Source organism: Ischnura elegans, chromosome 7 (assembly GCF_921293095.1).
Source record: "Ischnura elegans chromosome 7, ioIscEleg1.1, whole genome shotgun sequence".
Taxonomy (NCBI): Eukaryota; Metazoa; Arthropoda; class Insecta; order Odonata; family Coenagrionidae; genus Ischnura; species Ischnura elegans.
The window spans coordinates 50,449,897-50,474,768 of record NC_060252.1 but is presented as its reverse complement, the minus strand read 5'-3'; the positions used below and the strand labels follow the sequence as shown (position 1 = coordinate 50,474,768).

The following is a 24,872-nucleotide window of genomic DNA, read 5'->3' as shown; positions in this document are numbered from 1 at the left end:
AGGACCGTCGAGATGGGAAGGAACCGGGTCGTCACGGATGAGTGGATCGTACCTTACAATCCTGCAGTTCTCCTCCTCATGGAATGCCACTGTAACCTCGAAGTGGCCACGAGTCAAAGAGTAGTCAAGTATTTGTTTAAATATATTAACAAGGGACCAGACCGCGCGAGAGTAGCGATCGTAGAGGACCAGACGATGGACGAAGTTGAAAACTACGCCAACCTCCGATACATCAGTGCCTGCGAGGCCTTATGGCGTATATTAGAATATGACGTCAGTTGCCGGGAACCGACCGTGTTAAATTTACCAATCCATCTCCCTCAGCAGGATAACGTTATATTCCAACCAGGACAGGAAAGGGAGGCGCTTCAGAGGAGCAAATCCAAGTTGACGTTGTATTTGAATAGGCCGGAAGATCCAGAATTTACGCCGTTGACGTTGATCGATTTTTACGAACAGTACGTAGTGGACACGGCCGCTAAGCCAGGGAGCATTCCTTTCGACGATGGAAATCATTTCATCAGCAAACGACAGCGTGGAAGTAGCGTAGCTCGACTTCGGTGGCTCTCCCCCACGCTGGGGGAATTGTTTTTTCTGAGAATGCTCCTGGCGCGATTCCCGTGTAGGAGTTACGAGGAGTTGCGCACCGTAGACGCCGTTACCTACGGATCCTTTCAAGAAGCGGCAATGGCAAGAGGGTTGCTCGACGAACTGGACGAATACGGACACGCGCTAGAAGAGGCTGCGAATTTTAAGACGGGAAGAGCCCTGCGACAACTCTTCTTCGCCGTAATTATGTTTGGTGCTCCCGCAGCCGTCCTTTGGGAAAGATTTAAGGGCCCCCTGAGCGAGGACTACGCGGGACGTTTAGACGAAAGAGCGGCCTATCATCACGCCCTATGCGATATAGATCACATGCTTCGTCCTCACGGAAGATGTTTGAGGGACATGGGTCTTCCTGAGGTCGAAGACGTAACTACGGAAGTCGGTCGAGAAGAGGTACGATGGAATCCCGAGGACGCCGCCAGGGCAGTTGAGGAGTGGCGTCCCAAGCTGACCGAGGAACAGCTTAGCGTTGTCGACGCCGTAATCACCGCCGCTAGGAATGTTCAGATGAGGGATAGAGTATTTTTTATTGACGGGCCAAGCGGGACGGGGAAAACCGTGGTTTTAAATCATCTGACGGCTAGGATGCGTGCAGAGGGCGCCATCGTGTTATGTACAGCCTCAACGGGAATAGCTGCTTTGAATCACCAAGGGGGTATCACCGCGCATTCAATGTTTCAATTACCGCTAGACACAGACGACCCGAATGCACCGTGCGGCATTACCGGAGGGAGCCAGAGGGCCGATCTTATACGTAGGGCTTCGCTAATCATTTGGGATGAGGCGCCCATGTCACATAAAAACACAATAAACATTCTCGACCGATCATTGAGGGATATTTGTCAGGTGGAAGCGGCGTTCGGGGGGAAAGTTATAGTGCTAGCCGGCGATTTCAGACAAATACCGCCTATTATTCCAGATGGGTCCAAGGCCGACATAATCGACGCTTCCCTTAAGTCATCCGTATTATGGCCTATAATTATTAAGAAAAAACTCCGTTCCATTCTTCGCTCTCGAGACGATCGTGCGTACTCGAAGTTCGTTCTTGCTGTCGGGGAAGATAGAGTCCCAACCGTAGCGATGGGGGAATATCAAACTATTCCTCTCGGTAGTATTTCATTCACAACATCATTGCAGGAGCTTATAGATTTCGTGTATCCCGCTGATGTTTTAAGTAATCCAGCCCTATGCTGTAACCGCGCCATTCTGTCGGGGACTAATCATAACATCTCGGAAATAAATAGATTCGTATTGGACATGATACCGGGAGAAATTGTTCGCCTGTGCAGCGCCGATAGCACACCACCGTGCGCGGGGGCGGTGGATAACACATTAATACATACGGACGTTCTCAACGCTATAAGTCACTCGGGTGTCCCTGATCACATTTTAGAGTTGAAGGTTGGCTGCGTGGCCATATTGATTAGAAACATCAGCTTCGAAGATCGTTTAGTTAACGGGACGAAAGTTATCGTAGAGAAAATATCCCGACGATTCATTGAAGCTAGAATTCCGAATGCGACAGACACGGTAATGATCCCTAGAATACCTTTTAAATTTGCCGTTTCAAATTCAGGGATAGAAATGATCCGTAAACAATTTCCTTTGAAAGTGGCATACGGAGTCACTATAAATAAGTCTCAAGGCCAGACCCTGGAAAAAGTAGGCGTCGATTTGCGGAGCGATGTATTTTCTCACGGTCAGTTGTACGTTGCTCTAGGCCGCGTTAGATCAGAGAACGACGTTAAAGTCTTAGTAACCGAAAACAGAGTAAGTAATGCCATGGCCCACACAATGAATATCGTTATGAAAGAACTATTAGACACATGAACACGATAGTTACGTTTGCCCGGGAAAAACATGTAATTTTTGGAAACGTTCACTCGAATAGAAACACTACAACGACGCTAACATTTTATGGTAACGGTGACCATTTCCTCGCGTAATTCACGGTTTAAAAATGCTATGCACAGGAATAATATAGAATTCAATTAATCGGGAAACGGTGTCCAATGAAGGCGTCGCAGCAAATGAATGCCTATGAAAATTTTTTCATTCCTGGCGAAGACCAAGTTGTATTGTTTTCTCCCATGGGAAATAGTATATGGCCTTGGGAAGGTCTCGACGAGCAGAAGACGTAAAAAAAATTGTAATTGAAGAAAGAACATTGAAAGAGTGCCCTCATTCCGCCCGCATCATCCTCGAAGATTTCGTACGAGAAAAAGAAGACTATCCACCTGCGTATTCACGATCCGGATCCATAAACATGCGCTGCACTGAGTTGTGTAGGATTGCTACGACAAGTACGAGAATGCCTTCCATGTCTACGCTTTTGAGGTGCTTAGGGTGACCTTATCCTCGCTCGAAAGAGTTGGTCACCAAGAAGATTGTAGAGTAGGGACATGTGAAGGCCGAGTACTGATGCTTACGTGCCTTCCATCGTAATCGTTTTATATCAAACGGAGACCCATAAGGACGCTGTTAACGGCTGGTCTCCGGCGTAGGGGAAGGCACCACGGTTGTTTCCACCGCAGAGAGAGAGAGAGGTATCCAAGAAGATTGAAGACTAGGGAATCGGAGGGGATTAGTTTCGTAATTCGAAGGTAGAAACAGTAGTCGTTTTAATTTAAAAATACAAAAACCAAAAAAAAATGAAAAAACTAAAATACAAAAATAATATTTAAATTTTTTAGCATTGCATGTTGTTTAATCAAATTTACTTTGTTTTTCCATTACATTATTTCATTATTTCCGTATAACTTCGAAAACTTGGAAGTTCCGCATGACTGGAGGTCAATTTTTTGTTACACACTATGAAGAAATAGTGATTTATGCATGTTAGGGAAAACAAAAAGCATCACTACAAATAAATTCAAAACGGTAGAAAAGAAAATTAATAGTTGTAGTGTAGAAAATATATTAGTACACCATATTATGTATGTCGGCTCTTTAATAAGAAGCACCTAGCATGATACATTAATGCATGTGCTCCAAGAGGAGGTTCTTTGGAGTACGGTGTTATTTATTTTATTTACATTATATCAACTAACTTATCCCCGGTACGAGTCATGTAATATGATTTTGACAATAACTGAAATGCGTGGAGGTTCCGCATTGCTGGTGGGGAATACATATTTATTCAGAACAAGAATAATTATCATTTTATGCATGTAATAAACAAGGGAAAAAAATTATAATTTCTTACACAGGACTGTGGGGTTTTGTTATCACGTGGATGAGTCAAGAATTCTGTTGCAATATTTGATTGTTGGTACCTATCTTATCATGAATGTTAATCAGCAAAGTATTTTTAGGGTAATGGGGCCTGTTTCGAAGGCGTCTTAGTCATGGTGGCAGTAGGGCGTCAATGATTGGGGATCCTGCCTGTTGGTGAAACAGAAAGGGTCCGCAATCATTGGCGCGATGGACCGGCCAACGGTATTCATATTAATTTGTTTGAATGCTGGAAACGGGTTCCTAACGAGCTGTTTGTGGTACCTCACGGGTCAGCATGGAAAACCACAGTAAACGGAAAGAATATCTAATGAAGAAGCAGGATCAATTTCAACAATTTTTAATTTATTGGTACTACCGGTTTCGCTGGTACCAATATATTTAAAATTGTGAAAATTGCTCATGCTTCTTCATTATGTTCCTTTTCCGAATCCATTTCGCCTAAAACCTCAGATTATAATCGAAAGAATTTCTGTCTAAAAAAACCGAATTAGATCGTTATACATAGAATCTGCAAGGTATATTATGTATTCAAGTCTTACTATATTTGCCATTTCTTGCATGAGATAGTTCTATTTGAAACATATCCATAAGTATATGCGTGTCCGAACCCCCATTCAAAATAAATTACCACAAAATGGACCCTTTCAACATTTTCAGCGTGTCGTACGATAAACATTCACTTTTTCCCATTCGTTTCAGTGACTATTTATGAGAATACTTGAATGGCTTATGGAATCAATACTAGATTTCATATGACACTACCATGTCCAAATACCCTGTACACACACGCTTGATATATTCAAGCATTATATACTCGTTATATATTTAAAGCTGGAAATTCATTAAAATTGCGTGATTGACCATAATTAGCAGCCCAAACTACCGGGCCGATCGAGCTGAGATTTTTTGTGGTAAAACTAAAAAAATATTCATCGGGAGAAAAAATCTGAAAATGCCAAAAAGTGCGATACTTTTCGAGATATATCGATCTACTTTAACATGGGCTCTTATGGAAAAAAAATAAATTCGCGATATGACCCACTTAAAATCGCCGCACGCGGACGAGATCCGAATGGGAAACATTAGTTTTTTGGCCGATTTTTTTGGCATGGGTTAGAAGCTCCCGAGTCGAACCGATTTCGAGATATCGATTTACACGCGTTCTTATGTGATTTCGATTTGAGAGCTGGCGAACGAAACTTAAGCTATCTAGCTCGCGAAGTTGTTGGCACAAGCCTAACTATTCGTTAGACTTTGGGTTTTCTTTTTTAATTAGGTATTGTAATAGTTAATGAATTATTTCATTTTGAAATTTTCCCAAATTATTTTTTTGGCTTCCCGGCGATCGCCGCCATTCCTACCCGCCAAACGGCTTGAGGTCGGACTCGGTAAGAAAAACGCGCATCGCCTTATAGGAGGGAGCATGGCAGTAGACGGGAGAAATACGATAAGTATGGGACGATACCCAATCAACCATCGCGGTCTATTCTTCGAAATGCATTGCTCTTTTGTTTTCAAATTATTATCTTAGGCCTCATGCACCATGGATGGGTATATGAGTTTGATATAAGGGCCGCCATTGCCTGTTCGCCCAACCTATGCTGCCATTGAAAAACGCGAATTTGCACTACTTGGTTGGTATTACAGGTAGACCAATGAAATTTGCAGGAATGGTACATCTTGGTATTCTTCACGGAGCAATGTTAAACATACTACTGCTGGTGGGCTCACCTTCGATATATATCGAATCTACGTTTTATTGTATTTTATCGAATGCTAATAAGTACTTGGAATATTCATAAATGGGGACAGATGTGCCGGCCTAACATTGTGAAAGACCAAGAAATGAAATACCAACCAATGAAATTGCGTATTTCAGAGTTTCGGGGTCAGCATAATCGAAAGTTCGATACGATTATTATACCAAATACGTAAAGTAGCATAACTTCTTAAATATTTTTGATAGACCGATAAAATTTGGTTATTTGGTACATCATAGTATTCCTCATAATTCACTGTAAAAATATAATTTGTATGTAGTCTCATATTCGATATATATCGATTCTGCGTTTTCTTAAAATGTATCGAATTGCTACACCACATAGTATGTAGCATCGAAGGGGTAAGTTGAGGTGGTATTAAATAGTTGATGATCGTAAAAAGAATTCTGAATCATTAAAGTTGCGCATTTCACCATACAGGTGTCAGTGTAATCGAAAGTTCGATTCGATTATTATACCAAATAAGTAAATTGGCATAACTTGGTAAGTATTTTCGTTACACCAACGAAATTTGGTAAATGAGTACATCTTGGTATTTCCCATGAAGTACACTGGAAATACGTACTGTATGTAGTCTCACATTCGATATATATCGAATCTGCGTTTTCCAAAAATATATCGAATTGCTATAATACTTAGGATTTAACATCCGCGGGCATAGTTGAGAAGGTAATAGATAGTGTACGACCATAGAATGAAATTATAATCAATAGCTATGAGCATTTTACTGTACAGATGTCAGAATAATAGAATGTTCGATTCGATTATTATAACAAATACGAATGTTGACATAACTTGATAAGTATTTGAGGTAGATGAATGAAATTTGGTAAATGAGTACATATTGGTATTCCTCATAATGCACAGGGGAAATATGTTTACTATGTAGTCTCACATTCGATATATATCGAATCTGCCTTTCCTTAAAATATATCGAATTGCTATAACACATAGAATTTAGCATCCACGGACATAGTTGAGAAGGTAGTAGATAGTGTACGACCATAGACTGAAATTCTAATCAATAGAAATGGGCATTTTACTGTGCAGGTGTCAGTATAATCGAAAGTTCGATTCGATTATTTTACTAAATACGTAAATTGCCATAACTTAATAAGTATTACTGTTAGACCAATGAAATTTAGTGAATTGATACATCTTGGTATTACACATATTGTGTTGTGTAAATATGTTTACTATGTAGTCTCATATTCGATATATATCGAATCTGCGTTTTCTTAAAATATATCGAATTGCTATAATACATAGGATTTAACATCCACGGGCATAGTAGAGAAGGAAATAGATAGTGTACGACCATAGAATGAAATTCTAATCAATAGTTATGGGCATTTTACTGTGCAGATGTCAGTATATTTGAAAGTTCGATTCGATTATTTTACTAAATACGTAAATTGCCATAACTTAATAAGTATTACTGTTAGACCAATGAAATTTGGTGTATTGATACATCTTGGTATTACACATAATGTGTTGTGTAAATATGTTTACTATGAAGTCTCATATTCGATATATATCGAATCTGCGTTTTCTTAAAATATATCGAATTGCTATAATACATGGGATTTAACATCCACGGGCATAGTTGAGAAGGAAATAGATAGTGTACGACCATAGAATTAAATTCTGATCAATAGCTATGAGCATTTTACTGTACAGGTGTCAGTATAATCGTAAGTTCGATTCGATTATTACAATAAATACGAATATTGACATAACATGATACGTATTTCAGGTAGATGAATGATATTTGGTAAATGGGTGCATATTGGTATTCCTCATAATGCACAGGGGAAATACGTTTACTATGTAGTCTCACATTCGATATATATCGAATCTGCTTTTACCTAAAATATATCGAATTGCTATACCACATAGAATTTAGCATCCACGGGCATAGTTGAGAAGGAAATTGATAGTGGATGACCATAGAATGAAATTATAACCAAAAGCTATGAGCAATTTACTGTACAGATGCCAGTTTATAATCGAAAGTTCGATTAAACCATTGTAAGTTATACCAATATTGACATAACATGATAAGTATTTGAGGTAGATGAACGAAATTTGGTAAATGGGTACATATTGGTATTCCTCATTATGCACAGGGGAAATATGTTTTGTATGTTGCGTCAAATTCGATATATATCGAATCTGCGTTTCCTTAAAATATAACGAATTGCCATACCGCATAGAATTTAGCATCCACGGGCATAGTTGAGAAATTAATTGATAGTCGATGAATAGAATGAATAGAAATGTATAACCTAATAAAAATATGAATAGATTTTCGTATTTTTCAAAATAGATGTTACTTTTTTTAAGTTCGATTCGATTACTGTAGAAAATATTCAAAACGACATATCTTCATAACTATTTCAGTTAGACCAATGAAATTTGAAGTGTGTTTGCATATTAGTATTCCTCTTACTTCCCAATAAAAATTAATGAAGAGAATGGACTACCTTTAGATTTATATCGAATATGCGTTTTCATAAAATATGTCGAATTGCTTTAACATTACGTGGTGAAAATTTCGAACTTTTTACCAACTTATGGACCCAGGACTAGGCTACAATTGACACCACCATATCTTCTACCCTTTACACACCCGCTTGAAGAATTCAAGCACCCAATCGACTCGTTATTACTTATTTCTGAACATTTCTTAGGGGCCTTATCCTTCAAGCTTTGCGGAATATTTCTCACTTGATAACCATGCAATATGATATGGCCGATCAACTGGGTCCTTTTTTAGCGTACAGTGATCCACAGCTTCTTTGTTTCTTACCCTATTTTTACCTTAAATCTTCAGCGTCCGCCCACAAAACCAGGCGCTACCCTTTTATGCCTTAATTGATATGAAAACCAATTAAATAAATTTAAAGCGAAAAAAAATAATTAACTTAAGACGGGATTTTTATCCCCATGCACTAAACTGTGTAAAAAGTCATTTGTTTTGCCTGTGGAGGGGGCTACGGGTAAGAGACAATGATTGTATCATTGGAAAATGAAATATAAATTAAGATAACTGGAATATGACTGAATTTTCATGATGACCTCCATTAAAATTTGCTAAATTCATATTCAATCTTCACTCATTTATTTTACGGTCGATAAAAGAGGATAAATATAATTTTTGTCAATTATGTTCGGTTATTTAAGACGTATTTCTAGTTGTGATTAATGTGAATGATTCGATATGAGTATACGTGTGTTGCACACTTTATTCGATAAAATATAAATTAATTATGATTTTTATTCCACCTTAAATAATTACACAAATTCAGGTAGTAAAAATTCGTTGAAATTGTAAAGAGAGATATATTCGATAATTTGGGGCACTGAATATGGCAGGTATTCCAGTTTCTGGGAATCGAAATTTTCTTTATATTATGATAATAACTTAATGCGTTTTTTGTGATTAAGGTGAGTTAGTAAGTTCCGATTTAATTTTATAATTTATTAAATTAATAGATATAAGGTATTTTATGGATGAAATATTTTTCAGGCAGACTAAGTAAGCTACGAAAGACACTTATTTACTTAGGTGCCCTTTTATTAAGAATAATAATATGAAAGATACCCTCTCAGTGTAGAACTCAAAGTGAGTCCATTAATTTATGAAAATTTGTTCCACCTACCACGAAGCAATTTCCTCCGAAATGAGATATAACTTTAAAGTATGTTTATCATCAAAGAATTTTTCGTGTCACTTTGAAATGGCTCTTTTGACTGGGCAAGCACATCGTCGTCTCTATTTGCTGCTCGTCAGTGAAGTCAAGGACGTATAGGTTTTTCAGCAACTAGAGATTTCCGCTTTATCGATTCCCGATACATGCCTTGATGTAAAAGTAAACAGAGAATATTATTTTTTTTTTATTCCATGAAATCACATTTCCCAGAATTAAAAATATTTTTCACTGGTTCTCTTCCGGGGAAAAAAGAATCCATAGTGATTTGACATGTTTTCCTTCGCACCCATTGAGTGATTATCAGTCAGAGAACTTGAATCCTTTATTATTTTTTCATCAGTTCGATATTCATGCACCTTGTACTCTTTATTTATTGATATCTAAACCGTCGTTATTCTCACATAGGGTAAATAAATTGATGAACATAATTTTATCGCTAAGCAGGGATTTCTCTTTTATCATGATTCCCTCCAAAGTAATTTGAATTTTAATCATATCTCCAAGGAAATGAGTGCCTATTTCACCGTTGTTATAAAAGTAATGTAATTCTATATTCAAATTTCTTCTAAAACGGATATATTTCATCAGTTCTATAACACTGGGGAACAATTTTTAATTATTTTTGTTGACTTCAATTTTTGAGCTGATTACAAAGCTGTTAGTTTTTTTTCTATCACGTCAAGTTTTTTCACTATTTCTAGAGTAATTGTGACCACTCTCAGCTTGATTGAGCGACTATCGCAGGAGGCATTATTATCCTCCAATTGGCTGACATTGAATTCATGCGACTGTTGCTGGGTGAATGACACCGTAGGAGTCCAGCAACTGGTTCATAGTTGTTTAGCTATGCAGGTGACATTAAATTGAGTCGCAGGCACATAGTCCGAAATTTTCTCAATAGGGAGCCTCGGTATTGAGCGGGTTTCATACAATGATATGTTGTTGTCAATTCATATGCATCGGTAGACCATCCCGTTAAATAGCTTACCTATAAATCTCGCTTGATTACTGCTGAAAGTTAAATTCATCGTTGGTTATTGGCAGGCATTATGTAATGTAACTTTAACAAAATGTGGACGGTCAGAGTACAGGTGCTCTTTGACTAGGTTCTGACGTAGTTGACGTGGATTCTTTTTACAATGTTAGCAGGGTTTTTTTTCATCCATATTTCATCCATGAGACCCTCCCTTTCATTCTATCGAAAACATTCTATTCTTTTTCTTCCTCTCCCTCGTTTACACAAAATCCCACCCTCTAACACTATTTTAAATTGATTGTCACCGATAAATTTCTACAGATTAAGTAATCCAGATAAAATCTACCTTAATATTTATATTTATCGTTTGGTAAAAAAAGTGTCCATTTGATTGATTGCAATTTCAACTTGAAGTAATTGTATACATCCCTTGTATAAATTAAACCATTCTGTATTGGTAGAATATAAGGTAAATTTCCCATAAAAATGCTGCTTACTCAAATTTTGTATAGCATATCATACAAAAAGAGAGTATCGTGTAGCTTAAAAAGTTGATGTGATAGATAAAAACTGAGTTTATTTTCTTATGCAGGGGCCAAATGTTAGTCAGAAACAAGTCTCAGATCTAATGCAGCAAAATGGCTGTTTCCTAGTGTAATCCATAACGAATTGGAAGGGTAATTTATTACGAATGCAATAATGAGGATGATTTTCTCATGAATATATTTTTAATTTAGGACGAGGTTGTCCCCTGGTCTAGATAACAGTTGGAGCATTTAAATGCGGATCACTGACTTTATACATATGAAATGAAATCCGTTCTGTGATACTTTTGTTAAGTACATAAACAATCAATTAATTATATTATTTGATTCCTATATTTGGGATCTAATTATTAACGACTCTAATTTCGGAAACGATTTCAACAGTTTCCCTGACTTCCATGATTTTTCTCAATGGTGGAATATATTTTAAATTTTTTCTATGCAAGATATTAAATAGCAGTTGCTTTTGGAGGGATTTAGATTAACGAAGCAGTTTCCAACTGCTATCTCATGTTGCTTCTAAATGTAAAATCATTTTAAATGGCGGTGAAAACATTTTGGTCTTTTGTAAGGTTCAATCACGTGGACCGTGACTGTTCGAAGAAGATTAATTACTCTTTGTAAATGAGTTTTCCAGGGAATTTAATTACCGTATTTGCTTTTTCAATTAAAAATACTTCCTGGAGGTGTGAATGAATTTTGCGTGCTCGTTTTCGTTCCCCGCAATATTTGTTTCGGCTATTTCTTCGTTTTATCTTGCTTGCATTATTCATCTACCTCTCTATGCTGATTCATAATTGTCTTTCAGTAAAAGGAGATGGTTATTCAATAGAAGAAAAAGGAAAAAGTCATTCCCTGAAACAGGTTCAAAAATGATAAATTCTAACTATGGCTGTCGCATTGAAGGAGTGAGGAGTTAAGTGATTTATGATATTTTGCAATATCGTTCCCAGCAGTGGCGTAGCTATGGGGTGGAGATGGGATAGATCCCCCAAAAAAGCCTCTGAGAAATAAAAAATCATTTAAAACTGTTGTCTAGTTTAGACATATAATTACTGCATATGCTTGAAGTAAATGATCATTTATTAATGTCATAACAATAAGTCATTGGAGACATTGGGATGAGTTATTTTCCTAAACTTTTTCCGGACTTCCCGTTTGCTGGGGGAAGTTGGGTCACCCCCCAGACCCCTCGATCCCCCACCAAAGCGTATTCCTAGTGACGCCACGGAATACCAGTGGAACAAGGTAATACTGCCAACATTCTTCAATTTTGGAGCTTATCACCTAATTTTATCTATATACAGTAGAAGATCGATAATCCGGAAATCTATTTAACGGAATGATCTAAACAACGGAAGGTTTTCCCGGAGTTTTTCAAAATTTCTATTTTTTAAGTTGCATCGCCGAAAATATGGCTATCTAAGTGGTTAAATCGCCGTCTCAGAGCCTGGCTGTCTTCTCGCTAATCCCAAGAGATATAGTCAACTAATTTGCCGTTATTTTCTGTAAAATATTTCATTTCGTGATCCGGGATCCCTAGATGTAGTGATTTCGCGCAAAAGATTTCACGGAATCAACGTACCATGTATATTCCTCGAACTTTCCGGACTTCAGTAGAGGGATGAAAGTGGATTGAAGTTTACATTGTGCGCGCCGCACGCCCAAAATTACTTCAAATTAATCCGAGGAGATTTGCAGTTAAAATAAAACTGTAAGGAACATGAATGATAACTGCTTATTTTCTTACGATTGCCTTCTTTTTCACTCAATGAGCTCCGACCGTCAGGAAGAGGAATTCTATCGACGTCTTTAATCTGCATGCGCTCATTTTGCAGCAGTGAGAATCAACGTATTGCTTAAAACACATTTTTTCAGCTGGCATATTCCCTGGTGAAAGCACTATTTTCCGATCAGAAATTTGCCTTTTTTGAAAATCTACGAGCGAAATTACCAGTTGCTTCAATCGCGGGAGCCCTTTAGTAGTTTTAATATTGGATATGGCAATCCCTTTTCACAAGTAGATGTTCTCAAAACATATTTAACCCTTCCTAATGACCCGCGGTTGAACCTGAGATTGCGATAATTAAATCCAAGAGAAAAATGAAAGGCCACCATGCATTGCATTCTCGAGTTGGTCGTTGGGCGGGCGACCCCCGCCGCGAGGCCCTAAGACTCTCCCTATGAGTCATGCGGACTGGTCGAAAACGTCGACTGCACCACTCCACCCTTCTCCCAAAGACATTGTATTCGCCGCAGGTCAAAAATGACTCACAATGTCCCAATGACACGCCTTGTCGGTCACGTGAAATAGTTCTCGCAACATAATGTAACTCCGTGGGTCTCGTTGTCAGTTCTTTTCAGCTTCAGTAACAAGGCGTTTGCCATCAGATAGCGTTGTGCAGTTTGTGTCGTTAAGTGAATAACCCTGCAATAGATTGATTTTCATCTCTATTGGTCATGGAAGCAGCGATCGGATCCAAGAGAAAGAGGAAAACTCTCTCCCTTCAACAAAAAGTGGAGTTATTGAAAAAATTGGATCGAGGTGTTAGTGTGTTAAAGCTTCGTGAGGAGTATGGTGTCGGGCAATCGACCATTTATGACATTAAGGGACAGAGAGAAAAACTTTTGCAGTTCGTTTCGGAGTCTGACTCGTTGGCCGGAATTTCCAAAAGAAGAAATATACGGGGGCCGAGTAACAATGAAGTGGATAAGGTGGTATACGAATGGTTCCGGCAGCGACGAAGTGAAGGAGTTCCAATTTCCGGAGGAATAATAATGGAAAAAGCTAAATATTTCCACAAGGAATTACAAATCACGTCACCGTGCGAATATACGACAGGGTGGCTACAAAAATTTAAACAGCGCCATGGCATTCGATATCTGAAGGTTACCGGAGAAAAACTGTCAGCAGATCACGATGCTGCGGAAGATTACGTCAATGAGCTGGCAAAGTTGGTGGATGAACATAATCTTTCACCGGATCAGATTTACAACATGGACGAGACTGGATTGTTCTGGCGCTGTCTTCCCCGAAATACGTTCGTTTGCCGCGATGAAAAGACTGCGAGCGGAGCGAAAGAATCAATGGAAAGGGTCACCATCGCAGCCTGTTCCAATGCTGCCGGGAGCCATAAATGCAAGCTCATGGTCATCGGTAAAAGTGCAAAACCACGCGTATTTAAGGGTATACACCAGTTTCCTGTGATTTACAGAGCCAATAAGCGAGCTTGGATTACGCAAGAATTATTTAAGGAATGGTTTCATACTAACTTTGTCAAAGAGGTCCGAAAAAATTTCAAGGCTCTTGGACTGCCTGAAAATGCAAAAATTTTATTGTTGTTGGACAACTGCCCTGCTCATCCTCCAGCAGAAACTCTCGTCGAGGAGAATGTTATAGTGTCTTTTTTGCCGCCGAACTGTACTGCTCTAATCCAGCCACTTGATCAGGGGATAATAAATAGCCTTAAGTGTCACTATCGAAGTGAAGTTATGAAAAATATCATCAACCGTGACACTGCTTTCTCCTATGAAGAATTTAAGAAGGAATTTACCCTTAAAAATGCAGTATGGTGTATTGCCGAAGCGTGGGATAAGGTTACTCCCCAGGTTTTGAAAAGATGTTGGAGTAATTTGCTGCCGGATTTTCAAAACCGCTGTGAGGAAACTGACGACATACCAGAATTTGATGGCTTCCAGGGTCCGTCGAATGATCCCGTTTCTCATTTTATAAATTTTGTGAAAGAGCTGGATGCCGACATAAGTGATGAAGATCTAAAAGAATGGAATGCCTGCGACAATAATGCCCCAGTGTACCAAAGCTTGACCGATGGAGAGATAATGGATGCAGTCACGGGTTCGACAGTTGATGAAGACGTGACCGACAGTGACTGCAGCTCTGATGAGGAGAAAATTACTACGTCGGACGCAATCACTTATGCAGAAAAACTCATAAAGTACTTGGAGCAGAGGCCCTCTTCTTCCAACGATATGGAGGTATTACACATGCATAGGTTGAAAAACAATTTAATACAAGAGAGACGCAGCCGCTGGAAACAGGTCAAACTTACCGACCTCATGAAGAACGCACCAACAACCAAGTGCGCGGATGTTGCTGCCACAGATACTGCGTGCCACTCCACCCATGGCAAATAAATATCCAATGGACGTAATGGTAAGCAATTTTTTCAATTTTTCGGGATTCATGCCGCTAGGGAACGCGTTGTTTATGAAGTTAATGCCAAGTAGATTTTCCAAAATACTCGCGTTTTCCGCCCTTAAAAGATTAGCTGCGACTATTAATATTAAATTGAAGAATTAACATTCAAATTCGATTGTTATTTACGGTAACGTACTCGAAGTGGGATTACCTCCGATCGGAGGATTTGATAATTACCGATAAATGTATGCTAGTAGTCGTGAAAACGACATGGAATTTGCGATAGCTGCATGTTGAAAAATACGGAGAGGCAAAATGTTGATATTCCAGTCGGATTGTAAAAATATTATTTGCCATATTTATTTCATTTACAGTTGGCCTTATCAAGAGTACCTCTGCGATTTACGGACGAAGAATATTTTCAAATGTTTTGAACCTTTTTTTAATCACAGATGGCAAATAGATATCCAAGATTCTCACCATAATATATATTCAATAAATATCCAAGATTCTCACGCCTTTCATCATGAATTTTATTGAGTTTTTCTTGATCCCTTACTCAGCAATACATCATTTCTGTTGATGCCAATGCACGTTCCGGAAAAAAATATTTTCCGTATTGCAGTGTTGCCTGCATCCAGGGAACAGATCTATTTACCGGAAATATCTTTAATCCGGAAAGGGTCTGGTCCCACGCATTCCGGATTATCGATCTTCTACTGTATATAAAAGAAAGTCGAAAATCGTGTTAGTTAGAACACTTATAACTCGAGAACGGCTGCACCGATTTCGATGAGATTTGGTTCTTTGGATTCGTCTCAGGCGGGGTTAACATATAGGCCATTAAAAAAGGATAATTTCACAAAGAAAATCGCCTATTTCCTATGGACATGCTTTTAGGAGTTATAGTAACACAACAATTGATAAGTCGGTCAAAACTACAAATTAAATAATTTGTTTTGTTTTTACCACTTTAATAACTGAATTTAGTAACAATATAACATTTTAATTACTAAACATATTCAAAATATTAATTAAATTGAAATTACATTTTAAAAATTTAATGCGAGCTAATTGTAAGCCCAGCCGTGGCCCAACTCGAGTTGACACTTCACTACCGTGTTTGTAAACAAATATCCAAGCAATTGTTGACAAACGGTATGTCCGTGTTCCTGTCGAGGAATCGAGTAGATTTAACTCATTTCCTTTGAATTATTGCAAATTATTTTCAGCGGAAGGTGAGCTCATCAACATAGAGTTCCAGAATATGATTGATCACCAAAAAATCAAAGATGGTTGATTTAGCGAGCAAGAACGAAGATGTGGATGACTAAAACGAGGTAATTTTAAATGTGTAACAAACGAAGACGAAATCACCAACTATCCTTATGAATATTTTAAGTCCTTGGACGTACCTGGCTTACCAAGGCACGATTTACAGAAAAATGTAGTTTCTGTGTTCATGATCTTTCGAAGCCTAAACCAACCATAACTATCCAACGGAACGTGTTTGGTGATTAAATAATTGGTAATGAATGTGATTCACACAACTTCACTCAAAGGAAAATTCAAAGGTGAGGAAGTCCTTATTCCGTAGATTACATGATCTCAACTCATATGCCCTTTTGAGCTTAAACGTATTCGATTTACAATTCGTGTTGCATTCGTGATAACAATTAAAAATTCGCATGGTCAGTCTTTCAGTTTTTGTGTTGCTTGTGATCATGTGCTAATGAAAACCCATGATTTTCTCATGGTCAATTTAACGTGTTATGTTCACGAGTCGATAAACCATCCTCTGTATTTCTTCCTTCGCTTCAAGTGCGTAGCTAGGATAGAGGGTTTTGGGCGCAGCTAATACCACGGGTCTGTAGGGTATAGAAAATTCGCTAAGGTAAGCGGGAAGTGTGGGAGCACTTCCCTCAGACATTTTACAAAATAGATAAATGGTTCAAAATAGTGGGTTTTGCGGCTGTGTGAATAGTTAAATATGTTTTGTTTGTTAGTCATCCGTCCCCCTAATATTAATAACAAAATCTTTCATAAAAAAATTCTCTAAGCTCTTGGGGTTTATCCCCCAAAACCTCCCCTCGCTGCGTCACTGCTTTGCTTCACTATATTTATTTAGCTTCATCCGCTTCATCTTGCGCCTGATAACAAAACAAAAACTGTTGTTTATCAGAAGGTGCTTGACGCAAGACATTAAACCCGAATGTGTAGGGCTCACCGTGGTGCGTTTACGCATGCAGTACGTTTACGCAGTGCATTTTTTTCCAAACAGAGATACTAAAACTGGCGCGCCTTAAGTCATTTAATGCAAATGCTGCCTCATAAGGGCTTTTCTTGCACGATTTTGAGCATCAGTCAAGCGTCGGTCTGGGGTTGTGTTAACCTCCCCCTGAATGGGCCAAGTGTATGCAACAGACTTGGACCTAAAAACATTTTTTTACAGCTAATAACGCAAATAGCCAACAACTGAATGCGTATAATTTTTATTTCATGAACTGCTTTATTAGACCAAAATGCCCAAAATTTCTTAAGCTAAAACGTAAGAAAATTTGTTGAAAAAAATTCACGTAAACGTGCACCGATCCACCCTATGTAGATTCAATAAAGAAAATGTCTTTCTAACAAGCAATTTTGGTACTCATTTACGTAGTTTTATTGAATTTGTATCCTTATTTTATTATAATAAATTAAACATGATTAAAAACGATACAGCCGCTCTTTATTTATAAATGTTGCAACTAAAATACAAGTTCATTGAATGTTAGGTGGTACTAAGTTCGCCGGGTCAGCTAGTAATATATATATATATATATATTTTTTTTTAATATCACGAGATGTGGGTCAAATGTAAATATTATTTATTTTTTCAAACTTTGCCTACGTTTCGGACATTATATTTGTCCATCCTCAGGGCTATAAAAATGATAATGTATGATACAAAATTAGTTAAATACAGGCAATTTTACAGTTGTTATACATTAAAATACATGGAAATACATATTCAAAATTTACCTTTAAGTCTGATGTTGTTTTTATTTATTTACAATTTGGTTGCTTGGATTTCTTTCTTTGTTGGTTATGTCATTTATTAAATTATGATAAATTTTGCTAAGGTAAGTAATGTCTGTTCTTTTATTGCAGCTCTTTTTATTTCTGGATATGTGGTACATTTCTTTGAATAATCTTTTTGATAAAACTTGTTCTGTATCTAAAATTTTGGCCTCTTCGAAACGAAATGAGTGACTGTTTGTAATTGCATGATCTGCTAATGCACAAATTTGAATTTTGGTCTTAATTGATGCTTTATGTTGTGAGATCCTATTTTTTAAATATTGACGTGTTTGGCCTATATAATTTTTATCACAGTCTTTACATGGAATTGAATAAATGATATTGCTTCTAAGCTGCATAGGGGTATTTGACTTAAGTTTAGAAAATATGAGTTTATGTTGGGTTTTATAGTTTTTATGTGCTATTTTAAAACTTGTTTTTTTGAATACTTTGGTAATTTGTTCTGACCGTGAAAGGCGCATGTTGTACGGTATTGTCCCATGTTGAACGATAATGCCCCATACGGTATTATAACTTCTATGAGCAACTTGAAAATTAAAATGCTTTTGTGAATTATGAACGACCTTTGAATGTGTGAGTTACCAATTCTCCCAAGTATAGGCGAACCTCGATAGTCCGAACACACGATAGTCGGAACACCTCAATAATCCGAACGACGCTCTGTACGGTATTGCCCCGGCACTCGGAAAAATACCGTGCAGTGTTAGGGTTCATTAAATAGGTGTAATACTCGAAGTTAGTTAAATTTCCCAAATGTGAGGCAAGCAATTGGTGGGAAATTGAATTTCCTTCAAAATAATATGATTGCCTCTTCCGTTGAAGTTTTCAATTGAAAGATATAAAATTAAAATGATTCAGTGTACGCCATTACCCCGCTCTCCCCTACATGCCGTTAAAAGGGATAGAAAGCCCATCCCTCGAGCCATCCTGGGAAATGATCGTGAGAAACTATCATTTTTTCGGCTATCGCTATAGCAGTCACTGGGGCTGTTCCTACAAAATGGATGGAAAATATGATGGTGTGATTCAGGCTTAAGGAATGAGGAGAAGGCAGCGGCGTCGTTGCGATTGGTGTGGACCGAGGAGAGTTCTGGTGCCTCTCTCTGGGAACAGGAGCCTCTCTCAGGGTAAAGGAGGAATGCGTAGGGCCACAAGGGGGCAGGGTGGCCCTCTGAAAAAAATAAAGAGGAGCGTTTCGCGATGAAGGGAGGGAATTAAAAGCAGAAAACGAAACGAGGGGGAGCAGTGTGTGTGAGAGAAAGGAAGAGACCGAGGGGTATTTAAGCTGGAGGAAGGTTTTCCAAGGTTCCCCCACGGATAAGTCTGCCATCTGCAGATTTTTCACACAGCTTGGACCACTTCCCCCTTCTCATCCTACCTCATTCTGTTTTTTTTCTCTCTTTTCTCTTCCAGTATAAAAAAGAATAAATAAAGGCAAGTTCATGTTCGATTGGTGAAAAAAAAGTTTTAAAAAGCAGTTGCCAGAGAGCAGGCAATCAGGTCAGAGGGGAATTTTATTCCATTTATTTATCTTTTTTTATATCTTTTTTAATGTTTTAAAATGGAAAAAAGTGCCTGAAAGGTTTGGGTGGAGAAAAAAATGTTCGTTCCACGATTCCGTACGCCAAAGAGTTATCTGCACGCATATTTGGTGTGTTGAACTCATGGTAATGTTTAAACTCATGGTGAGTTTTAAACCTTAACCGCCATTATCACTTCATTTCAGGTGTTATTTTAGCATATACCAGATGTACCTATGCTTTCATTCTTAATTATGGCTGAGTTCAACTGCAACGTAGAGTATATGTGGTTCTTTGTAACATTCTCTTCCAGCACAATAAAGAATAAATAAAGACAAGTTCACACTCGATTGGGGAAAAAAAGAGAAAAGTTTTAAGAAGCAGTTACCAGAGAGCAGGCAATCGGGTGAGAGGGGAATTTTCTTATATTTACTTTATCATTTTTATGTTTTAAGATGGAAAAAAAAGTTCCTGAAATGTTTAGGTGGAGAATAAGTGAACTGCGGCAATATATAAACTCAGTGTTTTAAAGCTGACCGCCAATATCACCTCATTTCACATGTTATTTTAGCACACACCAGATAGATTTAAACTTTCATATTTATTGTTTTCTAGCTATAACTCATTTTCTATTTGGAGGATACGTTGTCTCTTTGTAAAATTCTCTTCCAGTATAAAAAGAACAAATAAAGATAAGTTCATGTTCGGTTGGTGAAAAAAAATTTAAAAAGCAGTAGCCTGAGAGTAGACAATCGGATAAGATGGGTATTTACATCTATATATTTTCTCTTTTTTATGTTTTAAAATGGAAAAATGGTGCCTGAATGTTTTATCTGGAGAAAACTTGGAGTGTGCGTTCTACGAATCAGATCTGCTCGCGTATCTGGTCTATTCTGTCTATAAGAGCTCATGTTATTCAGTGTTCTAAAGCTTAACTGCCATTACCACCTCATTTCAGGAGGTAATTTGGTGTTTGTAGATTTCACTCCTATTTGTTTCTAAATTTAAGTCAATTGCCCTGTATAGTATGCGTGGTCTCTTTGTAAAATTCTCGTTTTGGAAAGCGGCAATACTTTTAATGAATTGACTTTTAGTTTATGCAATCGAAATAAATGTTCATGAAATTTTCAGTTAATTGAAAACCTGGTTACTTCCATCGGAAATCAAAAGTTAACAATTTTTTTTCTTTCAACAATGTGAATTAAATAGAAAAACTCTTGGGTAGAGTTTCTATTTCGTCACTCAAAATGGCATTTTTTTATCAGAGAACGTACATTCGACTGAGAAATATAAAGTGCGTCAAAATCGGAAAAATTTTATGCACTAAAATGCAATGGGATTTTAAATTTCTTACGAAAGACAAAAGTGACAATCAGTGAAGTATGTTGTTCCACTGTGATAAATTAGTAAAAACTCTTAATTATGAAGCAAAATTATCAATTTTTCCCTAGTTTTTAATGGAGAAGTAAGTATTCTGACATGATTGATGCAATTGTGAACTTATTACTCGGGCGTATTCCAATATTTGGTATGTGTAGATTTCTTATTATGTATCCATTTTTCGGGCAGGTAATTACCCAAAGATGCGTGACATAATGCCCTTACCCTTAGCTTGAATTTTTGGAGCTTACCGCTCACTGCCTGAAGCCTGCAATAAGAAGCTTCGCATCAAAAAAATGATAATAATAAGGAGCAGATGAAAATCTTCCCGAGCATCCTTTCTACTAACGCGTGTACACGATTTTTTTCCCTTCCCATCACGGGAGTTCTCCTCTTGCTCGGCACGCCGTTTGAATGTTTGATGAGAGGAAGTCTTTGGGACATTATCAAGGAGCGTCGGGAAGGGGTGAAGGGAGATAGGGGCGATACCGTTTAGATGGTCCCGAGTTCTGAGTGAGACTCGCAGGGTTTAGCTGAGGGAGTTGGGTGAGGGAATGAGGGTTGGATTTAAAATATATGCCTTTTGATTTTTGATCAGCTTCAATCCCATTGTTCGACGTGGCGTGGAGCCGTCCAAAAGATTCGTGCTGAAGGTGCGAATGAATTGATTTCAATGCGCCGTGACGGAGCATCTTTGAATAGAATTTTTTTCTCGCCTCTTCTCGATTCAGAGCCTCCGGAACTCCGATTCATTTTTATTTTATTTTTTTCAAATCCATTTATTTTATTTTTTTCCTTGTTCTATCTGGAAAAGAAATCTCTCCCTTTCGTTCTCAACACATCCCATTTATTCTTCAACCCCCTTTCTGGCCACCCTCACGTCGACAATATTATTTTATTATTTTTCCCCGCGTCAGAATTAGTATAACTTCGATGGCTCGAAAAGAAGCCGCTGGTTTTTTCGGTAAAACGTTTATTTTTTATTATTATTATTTTATGCGGGCACCAGTCATTCCCGAGATTTTTCTCGCTGCCTACCCGATCTCCGAAAAAAACCCACCTTCCTTCGAACAGATCAACGTCCCTCTTCTCCCTGCTACACGTACAGCTCCTATTATTTTTTATATTCCAGGTCTCATTCTCTTTCCCCCCCGAGAGGTTGAGGAGGCAAGGGTGGAAGCGAATGGAATGAAGGGACAGGGCTTTAATTTGGCACGCACAGCTTATTTTTCCAACAAAAGGAAAATTGTCTCCTCCCTCACCCCACGGTCCAAAATCCCTCAGCCTATATTCAAACCCTCTACCCATGTCTCTCACGGACTTCATACTCAGGACGATGACGCTTTGACTTTGTTGTGAAGGGGATGCGTGAGATGTGCTACCAGCATTACTCTTAAATTGACTCACCAGTATCATCTTTTGGGGTTCTTTTCGAGTAATGAGCAATTGGTGTACTCGTCGAACACCAGAACACCCACGCATGGGAAATACCCTCGAATCGGAAAATATTTTCAACAATCATGTCCAGTCCACTTTAAATGTAAAAATAAAATTGACTTCGTATTAATTGACATGCTATCCTTAGTAAATTTTAGTGCTAGTACGGATTTATTCACAATCGAGGCATAGTATTGCGTAATTAGATTGATCTGTTTGAGAGGTACATGAAGATTGCTAAGAAATGTATGTTGAGATGACTCTTCATTGTTATTGATCTATGTAAGGTAACCTTGAACCGCTTTAGAATTTCCAAGTAATTTATAAATGTTTGAGTTAATCAAGATGATTTTGGATTCAGAAAAATATATAGTGTTTTTACAAACTCGTCTCCACCTGGCCTTCCATTTTTGAGTAAGATTGTCGGTGTTGTAGAGATTACACGATGTGATATTGCTTCTTTCTGTATGCTCAGTAAATAAAGCACGAAATGTATCATAATTATCCATTTTTATGCGATATCACAATGATATTTAATGAACTCTTCTCCCGAAACGCAAATCTTTTCATAAAATAGGAAGTTTTCAGTCATCAAATTGTAATTCGAAACGTGGATTTTGCATCCACTCTCAGTTACTCAAGCAATGCTAACTCAGAGAGTTAATTTTTTAGAATACAACTTCTGCATCTGGCAACATTGCCTTTAAGTACAGTAAAGTGTAATGAATATAAAGCAGCCGGCGCTACATAGTTATTCTTAGTACAAGCATATTCGGATTCCTTTTGAAAGCAGTTTTAAAGGAAAATTTTTTTACGATAACACACAGCACTTGAATGCACTCTTATACTGAACTTGTGTGCAGAAGTGCGTTGTCAAAATTTGTATGAAAACAAAATTGTTGACGATCTTTACGGGAGTAGAAAAGTCGAGTAATTTCTGCACACCAAAATTTTAAAAGTTAGAGGCAGAACTGACGTTCTGTATTTCCGCTCATTCGTTTTTTTAAGTGGCTACCTGTGGTAATAATGACGTAAATTTCAAGTGTCCGCCATTTTCAGTTTACAATTATTTACAAATCAAATTTTTTCTTAATTTTCGTTTTATGGGTCCATGATTGTAGTTTTATGTTAAAAAAAGGAATTGATAGAAAACTGACTAATGTTTTTTCCGTCGAGTACGTTTGAAAACTTCGTTGTTGAATAAGGAAAGTAATATTTGAAGGGCTTTTGACGCTTCGATTGCAGAACTGAGAGTAGCTGCAGAAACGCTAAATGTAACATAACACACTGCTTCTGAGTGTTTTTAAGGACTCGTTAAGCTGTGGTCCTTGAAAGAATCAAGGTCTGTTGCAGACTGAATATGAGCTTTTTTCCCTTCGGCACCCGTAATATAAAAATTAAGAGAACTCTTAGCGATGAAAAGAGATTCTAGAAAATATATGTGTTAATAACCAATTCGATACGGTGAGGTATCATATGAACTAGCCTATTTAATGTCTTTTCAATATGCCTAAAATATTGTAATTACATTTCACGATTAACACTCAAATATGTAAATGACCCAGCATTTTTCTGCCAATATTCAAATATATTAGTGATAAGAGAGAGCATTTATTGTTGATGCAAATTTCTCTTACCTATTTTTTACCTGATTTAGTTTCTTGAATAAACTGAAGTAATCAGTTGTTTTTAAACGGTGCTGCTTTTACTTTTCATGAATTAGAATTATTTAATCTCAGCAGGTATGAAATATTTTAAACCAAGCATAGCAATAGTATCTCTGACATTTCCAAATGAATATTATTAACGACTGGAGTGATATTAAAAAAATACCGTTTTGAAAGTAATAAAATTTCTCTATACGAATCGTATTCTTTCGCTACTAAGCTGTCCAAAAAAATTCATAATACTCAATTTAACTTGCGAATGGCCTCATGAATTGAAACACAAGTTTTCCCATTCCCATATTCTTCATTAAACACTACTCAAAATAGTTTCACTTCAGAGGGCGTCGAGCGGAAAATCGCCCACCTAAGCATATGAAATGCCTCAGAGTGACTTTCGTGGTAAACATTTTTTGCGGTAGAGAAGAGTTTCAGTCGTGAAAATGTTCCTGGGGTCAAGGACGAGAAGTTTGCTCGCTTGGGGCAAAATGAGCAACGGTGCACGGAAACGCTTCTGGTTCGCCAAAGGCACGATGCAAGTTGTCCCGCAGCCCTGTATCCCCCCGAGCGAAATGGGCTTATGAGTCTCGACACGAATCCAAAACTGTGCGCGACTCGACGATCTAGCCGTAGAGTGGTTTGAGCACACCTTTTCGCTCTTGAATGCACGGACAGAAATGCGGGACTTCTCACCTGCCTGGAGGACTCCTCCCGACTTCGTGATGGAAATTCCAGGATCTCACTTTTAACCCTTCAGTGCGTCTTTTCCA

The 24,872-nt window shown here is 37.9% G+C and overlaps 2 protein-coding genes across 2 annotated transcripts; both read left to right on the top strand.

The window, feature by feature from the left end:
• The first annotated feature begins 687 nt into the window (after window positions 1-687).
• LOC124162974 (ATP-dependent DNA helicase PIF2-like) lies at window positions 688-10,974 on the top strand. The gene is made up of 2 exons (XM_046539754.1): window positions 688-2,007; window positions 10,909-10,974. Exons 1-2 carry the CDS (start codon window positions 688-690, stop codon window positions 10,972-10,974), a joined length of 1,386 nt encoding a protein of 461 aa, XP_046395710.1.
• Window positions 10,975-12,166: 1,192 nt separating this feature from the next.
• Window positions 12,167-15,503, top strand: LOC124162783 (jerky protein homolog-like). Its single transcript, XM_046539419.1, has 2 exons — window positions 12,167-15,035; window positions 15,395-15,503. Exon 1 carries the CDS (start codon window positions 13,322-13,324, stop codon window positions 15,014-15,016), a length of 1,695 nt encoding a protein of 564 aa, XP_046395375.1. The 5' UTR covers window positions 12,167-13,321; the 3' UTR covers window positions 15,017-15,035; window positions 15,395-15,503.
• The last annotated feature ends 9,369 nt before the right edge of the window (window positions 15,504-24,872 follow it).

Coding starts and splice junctions, on each gene's coding strand:
- LOC124162783 (XM_046539419.1), top strand. CDS start 13,322: ATGGAAGCAGCGATCGGATCCAAGAGAAAGAGGAAAACTCTCTCCCTT.
- LOC124162974 (XM_046539754.1), top strand. CDS start 688: ATGGCAAGAGGGTTGCTCGACGAACTGGACGAATACGGACACGCGCTA. Junction 2,008..10,908: donor ATCACATTTTAGAGTTGAAG/GTTGGCTGCGTG, acceptor TTTCTTATGCAG/GGGCCAAATGTTAGTCAGAA.